Source organism: Hoplias malabaricus, chromosome 2, assembly GCF_029633855.1.
Source record: "Hoplias malabaricus isolate fHopMal1 chromosome 2, fHopMal1.hap1, whole genome shotgun sequence".
Lineage (NCBI taxonomy): Eukaryota > Metazoa > Chordata > Actinopteri > Characiformes > Erythrinidae > Hoplias > Hoplias malabaricus.
The window spans coordinates 7,286,916-7,300,260 of NC_089801.1; the positions used below are offsets into that span (position 1 = coordinate 7,286,916).

Consider the following 13,345-nt stretch of genomic DNA (forward strand, 5'->3'; position numbering starts at 1 on the left):
ATGGTCCTCACTTTCTGCATCACATCTGTCAGCTGACGTAACAGAACAGGCAGCTAGAGCTCACCTACAGATTTAGTTACATTTACTGTATTTGGCAGATGATCGTATCCAGAGCGATATAGTTTTTCAATCAGATGTAGGTGAATATGGCATGTAGTTCAGGAACCAAACCTCATTCTGCCGTGTGGAATCAGCAACACTACACCAATCGTATCGCCAAGTTCTCCAACACACGTTGGCATTAGTGACTTCCAGTTTTGTAGACATCGCACATGCCATTCCCATTCATATTCCCAGAGGAGTGCTAGCATTGCAATGGGAACGCTAAGTAGAGCATGGGACTGATGATGACTTAAATGGGGAGAAAATCAAAGATTTCAGGCCTGTTGGAAACTTATTTAACATTTGATTACATTTGAAAAGTTATTTGGGGAACCAGGGGTAGCATCTATGTTGATACTATTGCATCACGCTGAGAACCTCATGATTTTTATTTAAGCACGGTGTTTAGTGTAGAATCGGCAGCAGAATGTTGTGAATTCAAAGGCTCCCCAGAGTCATCACAGCACATTCCTTCTAGAAAGTAACACCTGTTGCTGATACTTAAAGTGTGCAGCACTCAAAAACCATCTCTGTCTCTCTCTCTCTCTCTCTTTTCTGTCAAACTTCTAGCGTTTCCTCTGGGAGCTTCATCGGCATCAAAATTCTTCTGCCCTATTACAGCGGCCATAGAAAAAAAAACACAATAAGGGGCCTGCTGTGGCTTTGCAAAGTGCACTGACTTTTGTGGCATAACACTCTCCCTTCTGTGCTTCTATGCATCTCTCTCTCTCTCTCTCTCTCTCTCTCTCTATTCCCCAGCCCCTGAATGCAAAGGCTTAAACCCATTATTGTGCCCGCTGGATCGTGCTTCTCTTTGGCCCTTCAATGAAAGCGTAGCCAGGAGGAAAGTGTGAAAGAGCCGATGGAAGGATTTTCTCTCCTGCTAGATGGCACTGTTGCACTGCTGAACGCAGGGAGAAGAGACAGAGACGTGGGGGGTGGTGGTGGTGGAGAGGTTGGGAGGGTGAAAAGAGAATAGAGAGAGAGAAATATCTTGATGAGAGCGCCTGAGCCCCACAAGTGCCGCGAGTCCTGCCATTTGAGAGGAGGATGACGTGGATGGATATGAAAATAATGCCAAGTCGCCCCTACAGTCGAGTTTCTACTAATAACATGACACCCACAGACCCTCTCTGACCCACCCTCCACATGTTTTCCTTGAGTTTATCTAATTAAGATTTGGAGATGTAAATACAGTGTGCTTATAAAAACACTGCTGCTTCTCATGCTGCATGGCAGAGTTAACAACGTTCATACATACACATCTCTCTGTGAAAACTGCAGCAAGACTGAGATCTGCTGCGATCTGAGATAATGACGCTGATTTTGACAGGGTTCTTAGCCTTTTAAGGGTTCCAAAGTGCTCTAAAAACTAGGAGGAAGTAGCTATAAAAATACAGTACTGCGCAAAAGTCCGAGACCACCTTTCAGTTACGTAGTTATATAATTAACACATACATATATATGTTATTACTTTTTCAGAAGACATTCACATAAGTGAAACTGGTACAGAGATTTAGAGAAGAACAACCATGCAACTGTGTGGGGAGCAGCCAATCTGTGAATATAATATATATAGCAATTTGACTAATTCATCTCAAAGCTGAAAGTATTCATTTGACTCGTTATAGAAGTGAAAATATGGGTGGCACAGTGGAGCAGCAGGTAGTGTTGCAGTCACACAGCTCCAGTGACTTGGAGGTTGTGGATTTGAGTCTCTCTCCGGGTGACTGTCTGTGAGGAGTGTGGTGTGTTCTCCCTGTGTCTGTGTGGGTTTCCTCCGGGTGACTCTCTGTGAGGAGTGTGGTGTGTTCTCCCTGTGTCTGTGTGGGTTTCCTTCGGGTGACTGTCTGAGGAGTGAGGTGTGTTCTCTCTGTGTCTGCGTGGGTTTCCTCCGGGTGCTCCGGTTTCCTCCCACAGTCCAAAAACACACGTTGGTAGGTGGAGTGTCTGTACCTAGCCACTGGAATGCATCGCGTTGCAGTGCCGGTCCCAAAGCCCGGATAAAATAGGGAGGGTTGTGCAAGAATTTGTGAAAATATACAGGTATACAGCTTGGTTTCCCAAGCTACTGATAAAAAGAGGACACAAACAAAAAACAGTTTTCCAGTGTTTCAGGAAACAGGAATGGCCATTTAATATCCCACATTTCAATGGATCACTTACAGCCCTAAGCTGTATCTATATCTCTCTCTATATATATATGTGTGTGTCTTATGAACTCTCTGATGTGTCAGCCAGTCAGTAAGGTGCTGCAAAAGGCAAGAGAGGTGTCACAGGGCTTTAGAACAGATCTGTTTTCCATCTAAAAAGTAGCATCAGAGGACATCACATTTTATCTGCGGAGTGGGTTTAAACTTCCTGTTTTGCATAGGAACATTTAATTAATGATAAAATGCATTATTCATTAAATATTGCCCTCTGTGGCTAACATTTCATCCCCTTCAGAGAGCATTAGCAGCATGATTAAGGGGAGAACTTATCATTAAAAGCTGTATAAGGCTAATAACTGATATGCTTTCATGTGCGTCCGAAAAAAAAAGAGCGGAAATGGAGAGGGTGAGAGAGAGGGAGAGGGGGGTATCTACACATTAAAAAAAAACATCCCAGAATATCCCAAAGGAACATTTCTTTCCAAAAATCAGCCAATATTTTAGATAACCGTGATATCAGCCTCACTTTCCAAGCAGCAGCACCACTTTAACCTCGGACTGGGAGCACATCAGTGCACTTACATTAGGCTTTTCCCTTCAGTAAAAAGGTTATTTACATTTATTTACATTTCCGTTTTAGTCCTTCACTCCTCCTTTTGTATTGACAAGGGGATTGGTAAAAAGAGAGATGTGGACCATATAGACCATGGTACTATTAAATGGGTTTTACTCAATATGTGATCTTTGTATTATTACAAATAGGACAACTACATTTAAACTGGGATCAAGTAAGCTGATGCCCATTCAACTGATTGCAATCTGAAACACACCATTCATTCATTCAGTATATGTTACGCTTATCCAATTTAGGGTCGCGGTGGGTCTAGATCCTACCTGGAATCATTGGGCGCAAAGCGAGAATACACCCTGGAGGGGGCGCCAGTCCTTCACAGGGCAACACAGACACACACCTACGGACACTTTTGAGTCGCCAATCCACCTACCAACGTGTGTTTTTGGACTGTGGGAGGAAACCGGAGCACCCTGAGGAAACCCACGCGGACACGGGGAGAACACACCAACTCCTCACAGACAGTCTCCCGGAGTGGGAATCGAACCCACAACCTCCAGGCCCCTGGAGCTGTGTGACTGCGACACTACCTGCTGCACCATCGTGCCGCCCTGAAACACACCAGCAGCCTTTTAATAGAATGCATACAGTCATGGAATGCTCTGTGTTAAAATAAGTGACACTATGAACTTCATACATATTAAAGTATGGCACAAATGCCCAAATACCTTTTGTGATAACAACCATGGCACTATCACTCCATTAAATTTAATGTCACAAAAGTCAGCTTTGGCCACATCATGATGCTACTGGCCGTCATTATCATGCAAGGAACTTGTCAATGCATCAACTTTGTAGGCTCCATTCATTCTGAAAAGAATGACATTGGACCTTGGCATTGTTGACAAAATCAAATTGGCTGTAGTTGAGATACATAATTGCTTATGATGACTACAAATGATCTGTGAAAAGCAGGACACAGAATAACAAGTGCTTCATCCATATTGGCCAAACAAATAAATCTGCATAAAATTTGAACACGCCTGATCCTTCCCAAAACCATAAAATTAAAGAGAAGGGAGACAAATTCATAGCTTGTTAAATCTGTAAAATAACTGGGTACAATACTCACGCACACTGCATGACGATTTTCTTGGGCAAATAAACAAAGGGTTTTAAAGCTAGAGCACAGAGGTCCTGAAAATATAACTCACCTCATATCCAGGAATTCCATCCTTTCCAGGTTTCCCCTATACGAGGACAAAATACACTGTAGTCAGTCATTATTTCATCACTGTTTGAAATCGATTAATATTGTCAATCCAAGAATATGCAAATGAAATGGCAACAGTTACCCCTCTACACTGTTTGACATGTTAGAATTGACTCTTTTTTAGAATGTCACCCAGCTTCATGTATGTTCCCTCATACACATGGCTACTAATAGTTGATTTAATTAAGCACACACTGGTAGCCTGGTTTCTACGACGTGGTCAATTTCTATTAATATTTTTAGAAATGGGCCAATAAACACATTTATTGTTAGTCTGATCTGATTGCTAGTCTTTTGCTGTTGTAGACTCTTCCTTTATGACCTACACAAAAGTGCTGGCCTCTCTCAGGCACAAGAAAACTCAATAAAAATTAATCATTCACTATAAACTGGGGTTATATGATAAAACATACAAATACAATTTTGTCATTGTTTAAGCTTTGTCATTAAGCTTATCCAAATTCACAAAACTGCAGTGAAAGAGCACACTTGTAAGTGGTAAATAGACTGAATCCTGTTGTATCCTGATCATATAAGGCAGAGGTTCCTAAAGTGGGGGCTTCATTTGCTGTATACACACTAGTATTGCAGTAGTGCAGACTGAAACTGACAGCAGAAAACTAGGAAACCCACAACACACAAAGCAGAAAACTTTGTTAAACGTGGTAGATATATTTGTCAATATTCTCTACAGTTTAAGTAGGTGATGTTTGTGTGTAACAGTGTTGAACTGTAATCATACAAATGCATGAAGCATTATTCATATTTTGACTGCTCAATAACCTTGTGGTTCAGAGAATCTGGTGACGTTTGAAGGTAAAATAGACACAAGACAAAACGTCACAGGTTTGGAAAGTTTTTGTTTACCAGAGTGTACAATGGTGGTTATTTTTTTTTTAAAACAGCAGTCATCTTTCTGCTTAGAGATTTTAACATTGTTAAGATGGCAACTACAGAATGATGCACAACTTTAGAGCTCTACAGAGCAGTGCTTCTCACCAGAGGATCTGCACGTCTCAACACACCTGAATCAAATTGTCAGGTCCTTTTGTGAGAGGGGTGTGTTAGGAGCATTATGAGTGAACAGGTCCCAAGGTTTTGGGAGTGAGAAACGCTGCAGTGAGATTACAGGGAGCAGCAATATAAAACAGAACAGTGTGTGATTGCTTACAGGGGCACCGGGCGGTCCCTCGGGTCCGGGGAAGCCTGTCTCTCCCACAGGCCCTCGCTCGCCCTGGCAGACACAAGAGAAGAAGAAGAAAGAAGCTAAGTCTGGCATCACACCCTTTCTAAAAAGTGCTTAAAAAAATCTGCACTATGATTGACAGCTGCAAAGGAGTGACAAAGTGATAAATCTCACCGGTTCTCCAGGTATGCCTGGATCCCCACGTGCACCAGGCTTTCCCTCCATGGAGAGAGAGAGTTGGAGAAAGAGAGAGAGAGAGAGAATGAAAAATGACAATAAGAATGAGACTCAATAGTTAGACCATCCACAAATCAAATAAATTCAAACACACATCCTTCAAAAAGTCTTCAAGTGTTCATTAGTTAAGCGAATGGTTATATACAGGACTGGAGGCAACCTCCAGAACCATTTTCATACGTAAACGGCTACATGAATGGTTAAATTGTTCTTCTGGATTTATGTAACATCAAAAATGTTTCTGCCATTGCTATTGTCATAGAAGCTTTTGGGCACAATATAAAACTTTTATTACTGCAGTTAAATGTGTATTTCAATCAAAATGGCAGCCATTACACTATGTTTACTGGACACTTATAGCTCACTTTCATTATTAGACACATGTAGCATGTCCTGTCTAATCCGGTAATGTCAACCAACTCTGACTTATTTTTTTTCATCATATCACTGTGAATCTTGTTAACTACAAACATTTTTACACCATTTGGCTGCAGCATTGTCAATTTACCTGTCCTATCCTGTAACTTAAGCTTACAGCCAAAACAAAATAGAATGGTGGTGTCACATGTAACATTCATTCATTCATTCATTATCTGTAACCGCTTATCCAGTTTAGGATAAGCAGTGGGTCCAGAGCCTACCTGGAATCATTGGGCGCAAGGCGGGGAATACACCCTGGAGGGGGCGCCAGTCCTTCACAGGGCAACACAGACACATTCACTCACACCTACGGACACTTTGGAGTCACCAATCCACCTACCAACGTGTGTTTTTTGGACCGGAGCACCCGGAGGAAACCCAAGTGGGCACGGGGAGAACGCACTAACTCCTCACAGACTGTAATTAAATTTCACATCTCATTCAGTGGTGGAAGTTGTCATCAGTAAGTAAGTAATTACCCAGTAGAAATACTTACAGATGGGCCTTGAATTCCAGGTGGACCGGGTAAGCCAGGGTCTCCCTTAAACACATAACCAAAAATAACATTAAAAACTCCCACACCAAAAATAAAAACCCAACAACTCGATACAACACAGTGACACTTTTAGTCATGAGCAACACTTAGTGGTAATCAGTGATTTTATCCAATGACTTTAAGGTATGAAACTGTCATAACACTGACACACAGAGACCTGGATGTATTAGTGTTTGTTTATAAATCTGTTTTAAACATGGCTGCCTCTGTGAGGAAGATGAGACCAAGACTAAGCTTTGTTTTCTGGGCTTTTAGTATGAGTCTTGATTTGGTTGAGGATCAATCTGTTTGTTTTGTTTGCTGTCCAAGGTACTCCAGTAGGTCTATGCCAGCACCAAATATTGGCTTTATATTGTCCAGGTTTTGTCTTCACAGGGGACCACACAGAAAGCCAAATCTGGACCTTCTTTGTAAAGAAAAATCACTGAATTTGAACAGTCCCTGTCTCATTATTTTGCCGTGTTACCAGTCTGTGATTCGGTTACTACCTGATCCAAGTAATCAGACACAGCTGAGGCATGTCGCAGATTCTCTTTTCCAGTGAGACTTAAATATCTAGCATGTTACAGAGATTGTGGCTAATGCAGCGATATGATTCTTCCCCAAGGACTTTTACTGGCATACTATGGTTCTGCCCAAGCTAAGAATCAAACCCCAGTCTACTGTGAACAGCAGTGGATACCCATTATTCTGTCTTCTATTACACGTGGAACATATAACCCCATGTTGTTACATTATGTAAAAACAAACAGGGCTCTGGGTGTGTTTGTCCATATGCCACAGCACAGCTGCATTCCCACAAGTGCTCAGTGGAAGTATTTGATGTGGCTACACGGAGGCTTCTACACTCACAGTCACGAAGGGCAGACAGCGTCACACTCCAGTGCTCTGCCTCAGGTTTTCTGCACACACTCCCGAGGGTTAATCACACAACTGGAGCTTACACCCACTCTAGCACTTTCTCTCTATGTTCACTCACTTCTCTAACACTCACTATCCTTCTCTGTCACACTCATACACTCGGCCTGAATCCTCGTCTCACACCAGATTTTCATTCCGCTGAAGTGCTTTGTTGGCACGACTGCATCCTAAACAACACTACACTAGATTAAAATAACCATGACATACAATCATGCCTATTATGATGCACATTGGATTTGAGGGCAGGCCAGATAATGTGACAATGTATAGAGAAAAGTATTGTCTCTTTTTTAAACTTACCTTAGAACCAGGCAGTCCTTCAAGCCCAGGCAATCCCATTGGACCTGGATCCCCCTGAATAAAAAAAGCAAAGTGTATCCTTATTACATAAGTAAGTTTGTGCTTTTATTGGGCCAAAATGCACTGACACCGAAGGAGAAACAGGGGGACATAGGGATCACTCACCATATGTGAGGGAGTTAGGCGTTATGTAAAAGTATTAGTCAGCCATTAAAAAATGGGCAGTACATAAACACTACTTATAATAAAGACAAACAATCAACCCCAAGATGTTTTTAAAAATTATTTTTAAATGTATTATTTCCACACATAGTGGCACATATCATGGCTTGGCATATGTACACTGTCTCCATAAAAAAATACAAGAAAAACAAAAGAAACTGAAGCAGATGATACTGCAAACATTTCAATATCATGGTGACACCATATTGCATTCTGCCTGGATGCCGCAGATTACTTCAGTTAAGAATGAACCGTTAATCTCCAGGAAGACTGTTGACAATTGCGCCCAGTTAACTCCGCAGAATTAGTGCCTTGACAAAGCATTTCCTTATTGCACACCATTGTTCTCACAGACCTCCCATTAACAAATCACTTTGAATCCGATTTCTTTGGCAGAGAAGAACAACTGACTGTAATACCCCAGCCATTCACACATTCTGCTGCAATGACACATTGCTTAGGCCAAAAAAAAAAGGGTTATATATTAGAGGCTGAAATATTTACCTGAAAAATTCTTCACTTTTTTTCAAAATGAGACCAAATCTTTATTAATTTATTTATACAATAAATCATATCACTGTAGTGAATAAGTCTGTCATCTTTTTATTTTCATATAAATCACAAGGCGAGACTGCACTGCTGCTGTGTATCGCGACATTTTCCAAGGCTCCTGATCACGTTCAGTGGTCTCAGTACCTGAAGGCTTGAGCTCGGCAAGGATGTCTGTTGACACAGAATTTGAACCTTGGAATTGAATAGAGTGCATTGTGATTGCTTTCTCTGCGGCAAGTCCCACCTTTTCAAATGGGGACCGTCAATTATTCAAACAAGCCCCCCATGTCAAGCTTGGCTTTGGTTAAGATTTATATTTTGATAGCTTGCTAATTTTCTCAGATAAAATAAATATCTGAGGGAATTAACCAGAAGTTTTCCTTTGAGAGATATTCTGGATTAATTGTAGTTTATTCATTCATAGTACTGAGGAAATTCATTCAATGACATGTGACATGTCTTTTTCAAAGCAGTGGCTATAGGAATGCAGGTGATATTATATTACACACCATTTGAGGCACACATTGTGTATACAATGCATGCCCTAAAGTTCCTCTTAAACTGTTTTGCATTACTCTGCTTCAAAGTTTGCCTACTGTGGACTGAGATGTTCAGATGTGCACACGCAAAGCTTGTTTAATCTCCACACAAACACATATAATGAAATGGGATTCTCTGGAGCTGCCGTGTACAGAGCTTAAGGTCACCACACCCAGTGCCATGCACCAGCTAGAGGTATATAAACGCCACCCCCCACAGCATTGAACTATAGAACAATGGAACTGCATTCACTCGAGTGATGGAGCGCCATTCATTACCTCTGGGACGAGTTGTTGCAGGCTTTCAGAACTAATCATCCACCAACAGTACATGTCATGACTGAAGGTCTCATGTCTAAATGCCATCACACCTTCACGCAAATGTTTATAATAGAAAAGCAGAAACGCCCTTCATTTCAGAAGAAACGCAGGATGAGTTCACAACAGCTAATCTTCAGTATCTGTGTATTCCAATATTCATCTTAGTGCAAACAGGAGGGCCTCACGGTGCAGTTTTACCTGCAGACAGTAAGGTCTCAGAATGGGGTCCACAGCAGAGCTCCATCAGGAGAGAGTGAGACCTGGGTAGGGCCTTATAGCAGAGTGCGGATGACAGATGAGACAGAGACGTATGGCGAAGGTAATTGTCACACATGTAGATTGTCATGAATAACGGAGCACCGGCAGGAGGGGAGTGAGCCAGGCAGGAGGATCAGCTGTGAGACGGATTGGGGCAATTGTGGCTCAGCGCCGGTGCTGCTGGGACTATTTATTCAAATGTCAAATTAGCATGCCGGTGAAAAATCACTCTGCAGCAGAACATGGGGAGAAAAAAAGGAAATCACAATTGCTCCCATGAGGACTAGGAATGCGAATTTTCCACTGCCAGAAATGCATTGTTGCTATTGTTGCTCGATGTCTCATTTTGACTGCATTTGTGTCAGCCTGCAGGAAATGGTCAGCGAATGGGTTCACGAGATTGTACCCTGGCTGAAAAATGAATGGCAATACTTGGGATTCTGCATGGCTCCTGCTCGCTCTTTAGTGGAGGAGGAGTGGAGGCGTACACTGGAATTCTCTACGTCTATTTTTCAATCATCAGAAAATAGGTTTGACGACGAAGAATTCATCTTTCAGATGATAATGTCTATTGCCGCAGAGAAAATGGAGTTAAAGCTTTTCTTCAGGAACAGAATCACAATGTAATAAACATTTAAGATGGAAATTAAAACAAATTTTGTGTGGAATGTTTCATGAAGCTGCAATAAATAGTTGTTTTGTGACGTATGTGATTTGTTAATCGAATAAAACGTCAGAAATTCTGGTTGAAAGTGCTGTTTTTCCATCATTTTTGTAAGGGGTACTAGTCTCTGAAATCAGACGAGCCAAGCACAGATATTTTTGCAAGATGTGAAGGCACAGACAGTGTGTGAAATTGTGCTGCAACAAAAAAAGACCCCAAGGAAAGAAAGTAGTATGTCTGTTAAAATATAAATCTTATTTACTTGCTCCTAGCTGCTGCCTGAAAAGAAACTCTTAAATATATTCGGAATATATCCCCCCCTTTTTTGGGGGGGGGGGGGGAACTTACTGTTTTTAAATTATGGACAGCAGGCAACTACTTGCTACTGCTTATTAGACAGAAATGTACACACATCAATTTTAATCTCTCTGATACAATTCCAACATAGTGGTCACTGACTCAGAGTGAGCCATGGAAGACTTTATGGAGGCTGACCAAAACACCAGAGACACACGGCCACTCTCTTTTTCTATATTCTCTATACTCAGCAAAAGAATGTAGAATGATAACACAGCATGAATCACAAATAGAAGCTGCCAACTTACCACTCTTCCTTCGTCTCCCTTCGGCCCCTAAAATCAAAGAAAAGTCCAGTGTTATTGCTGGAAAGATCTCCACTGATTCAGAACTCCCACAGAATATTCCACCTTTTAAATTAGAGTGCAATTATGTAAATATATTTAAATGTTTCACTGGCTTAGGTTATTAACATATAAATGGATGTCGCTTGAACACAGCATAGCACTCCTTGTATGTATACTATCTATATGCGGTCTAATGTAACTTAACGATCATGTGATTAGGTAATGATGATTCCAACTCCAAGAAACTGATCCAGTGACACACACGGTTGCTGATCTAGGACCAGGTTGTTCTGTGCACATTGGTATAGACATTAAAGATATTAATATATAAATCATGTGCACTCATACTCTAAAACGTCTAATACATACATATCCGTTTAGGTTTTTAATGTCTAAAAGGGCTTTTCGCATTGTTATTTTGACACAACCTCAAATTGACTAAACTGCAAATGCCATTTTCTTTGATAGTAGCAAGTAATCAAATAAAAACCCCATTGGCTAGCTACCTCATTGAGTGTATGCTGAGTATCACCAGTACTTATAAAAGACCAGCCATACAACTAGCTCAACTAGCTTTCTGTTCTACTAAGGACACTCCGGCCATAATAATAAAAAGAATATACACTGTCAGACTTTCATTCATTCATTATCTGTAACCGCTTATCCAATTCAGGGTCGCGGTGGGTCCAGAGCCTACCTGGAATCATTGGACGCACCCTGGAGGGGGCGCTAGTCCTTCACAGGGCAACACAGACACACACACGCACATTCACTCACACCTACGGACACTTTTGAGTTGCCAATCCACCTACCAACGTGTGTTTTTGGACTGTGGGAGGAAACTGGAGCACCCGGAGGAAACCCACGCAGACACAGGGAGAACACTCCAACTCCTCACAGACAGTCACCCGGAGGAAACCCACGCAGACACGGGGAGAACACTCCAACTCCTTACAGACAGTCACCCGGAGCGGGAATCGAACCCATGACCTCCAGGTCCCTGGAGCTGTGTGACTACTACACTACCTGCTGCGCCACCGTGCCGCCCACTATCAGACTTAGTAAACAAATTTATTTGCATCCTACAGGGGTTATGCAGTAGTCTCTAGAGTAAAAAATGAATCAAATTCTCCCCTCTGATAATGAATGTATTTGTATAATTGTTTGTATAATATATAATTGATATAATTGTTTTGTATATTATTGCTAGTAAACAATATCTTGCATATGAATTAGATGTATTAGTGCAAAGTAATGTGTTATTACTTTTTTTTTAAGGTCAAAGATGTGTCGCACCCAGCTTCTAAAGAGTTCATGTGATAACAGGCTATAAAACTACACCCTTAGGTCTTTGAGCGTACTGCAGCAGAGGTTAGATTGAAGTGTCTTCTTTGAGACCAGCTGATAAGTGTATAGAGTGGGTTTCTGTGTGGCCCGGTTTGCAGCTAAGAGACAGCTCTTGCTCTTTGTAAAGAAAGTAAGAACACATTGCAGATGGTAGAGATGAGCCATCGCGTCACTCCCTTGATAAGCTAATTGGCTTGGACATGTTGACGGGGTTTAGGACAGCTCTGCATTTCAATTAGCTCTCTGTCACATGCAGATACTCCACCACCTGGGTTGTGTACTTATGAAGCCTCTTAAATGAGAGACAGTTTCAGAATGCCTTAACATGTCGCCCTTTACTTTTAAATGAACTTTAAAAGTGTGTTCTGTAATACCTACCGGGGGCCCTGGTGGTCCTGGCTGGCCTATTGTAGCTCCTCCATTCTGGAAAGCAGAATATCAGTATTAACCATTAGGTAAACATTAAACACATAAAAACATATCCACTGTATGGGAAGCACATTTACATTGCTGGATTAGACACTTGGAGAAATACTCATCCTGAACATAATGATTTGAAAAATTAATTATACATTTTGCACTGTTGCGTTTAATTATCCGTGTCATTTAATACGGGGCAATTTATACACAAGCTTACACCTGCCATGTGCAGAAACATTGCATCTCGAAAGCTACTCAAGTCAGGAAACAATTTGACAGCGTTTTGAGAACGTTTTCAGGCAATAAATCATTCAGAGAGCCCAGTGTATTAAGATTAATTAATTAGATTATTTATAATTAGAATTAGCAATTATTTGCTAGTAATGTATCATTTTTTTCTTCCTTTTTTAAAACCGTGTGTACATTTGCATTCATTTCTAACATGCAGCTCTTGTGGAAATGTTCCTTTTAGTTGATCATGTGAGAAGTTCACTCAATCAGTGAGTATGTATACGAGTGAGTTCCAAGGTAGTTCCTTATTTAATAATAAATAAATAAATAAATAAACCAAAATCCCAACGCTTCCCAAGTCCTACACAATATAAACATGGTGGCAATTTAGCAAAAACTAAACGAGCTCTTGTTCTAATTTGGTCAGT

The 13,345-nt window shown here is 41.2% G+C and overlaps 1 protein-coding gene across 1 annotated transcript in view; it reads right to left on the reverse strand.

Moving 5' to 3' along the window:
* The window catches only part of LOC136674221 (collagen alpha-1(XIX) chain-like), a 48,500-nt gene that overhangs the window by 14,086 nt on the left and 21,069 nt on the right, over nucleotides 1–13,345 (reverse strand). The window contains exons 17-23 of the mRNA XM_066650120.1: nucleotides 12,645–12,689; nucleotides 10,881–10,907; nucleotides 7,720–7,773; nucleotides 6,439–6,483; nucleotides 5,460–5,504; nucleotides 5,271–5,333; nucleotides 4,041–4,076 (exon numbers count right to left, since the gene is read on the reverse strand). Of these exons, the coding sequence (XP_066506217.1) occupies nucleotides 4,041–4,076; nucleotides 5,271–5,333; nucleotides 5,460–5,504; nucleotides 6,439–6,483; nucleotides 7,720–7,773; nucleotides 10,881–10,907; nucleotides 12,645–12,689 (315 nt within the window). The remainder of the gene's footprint in view (nucleotides 1–4,040; nucleotides 4,077–5,270; nucleotides 5,334–5,459; nucleotides 5,505–6,438; nucleotides 6,484–7,719; nucleotides 7,774–10,880; nucleotides 10,908–12,644; nucleotides 12,690–13,345) is intronic.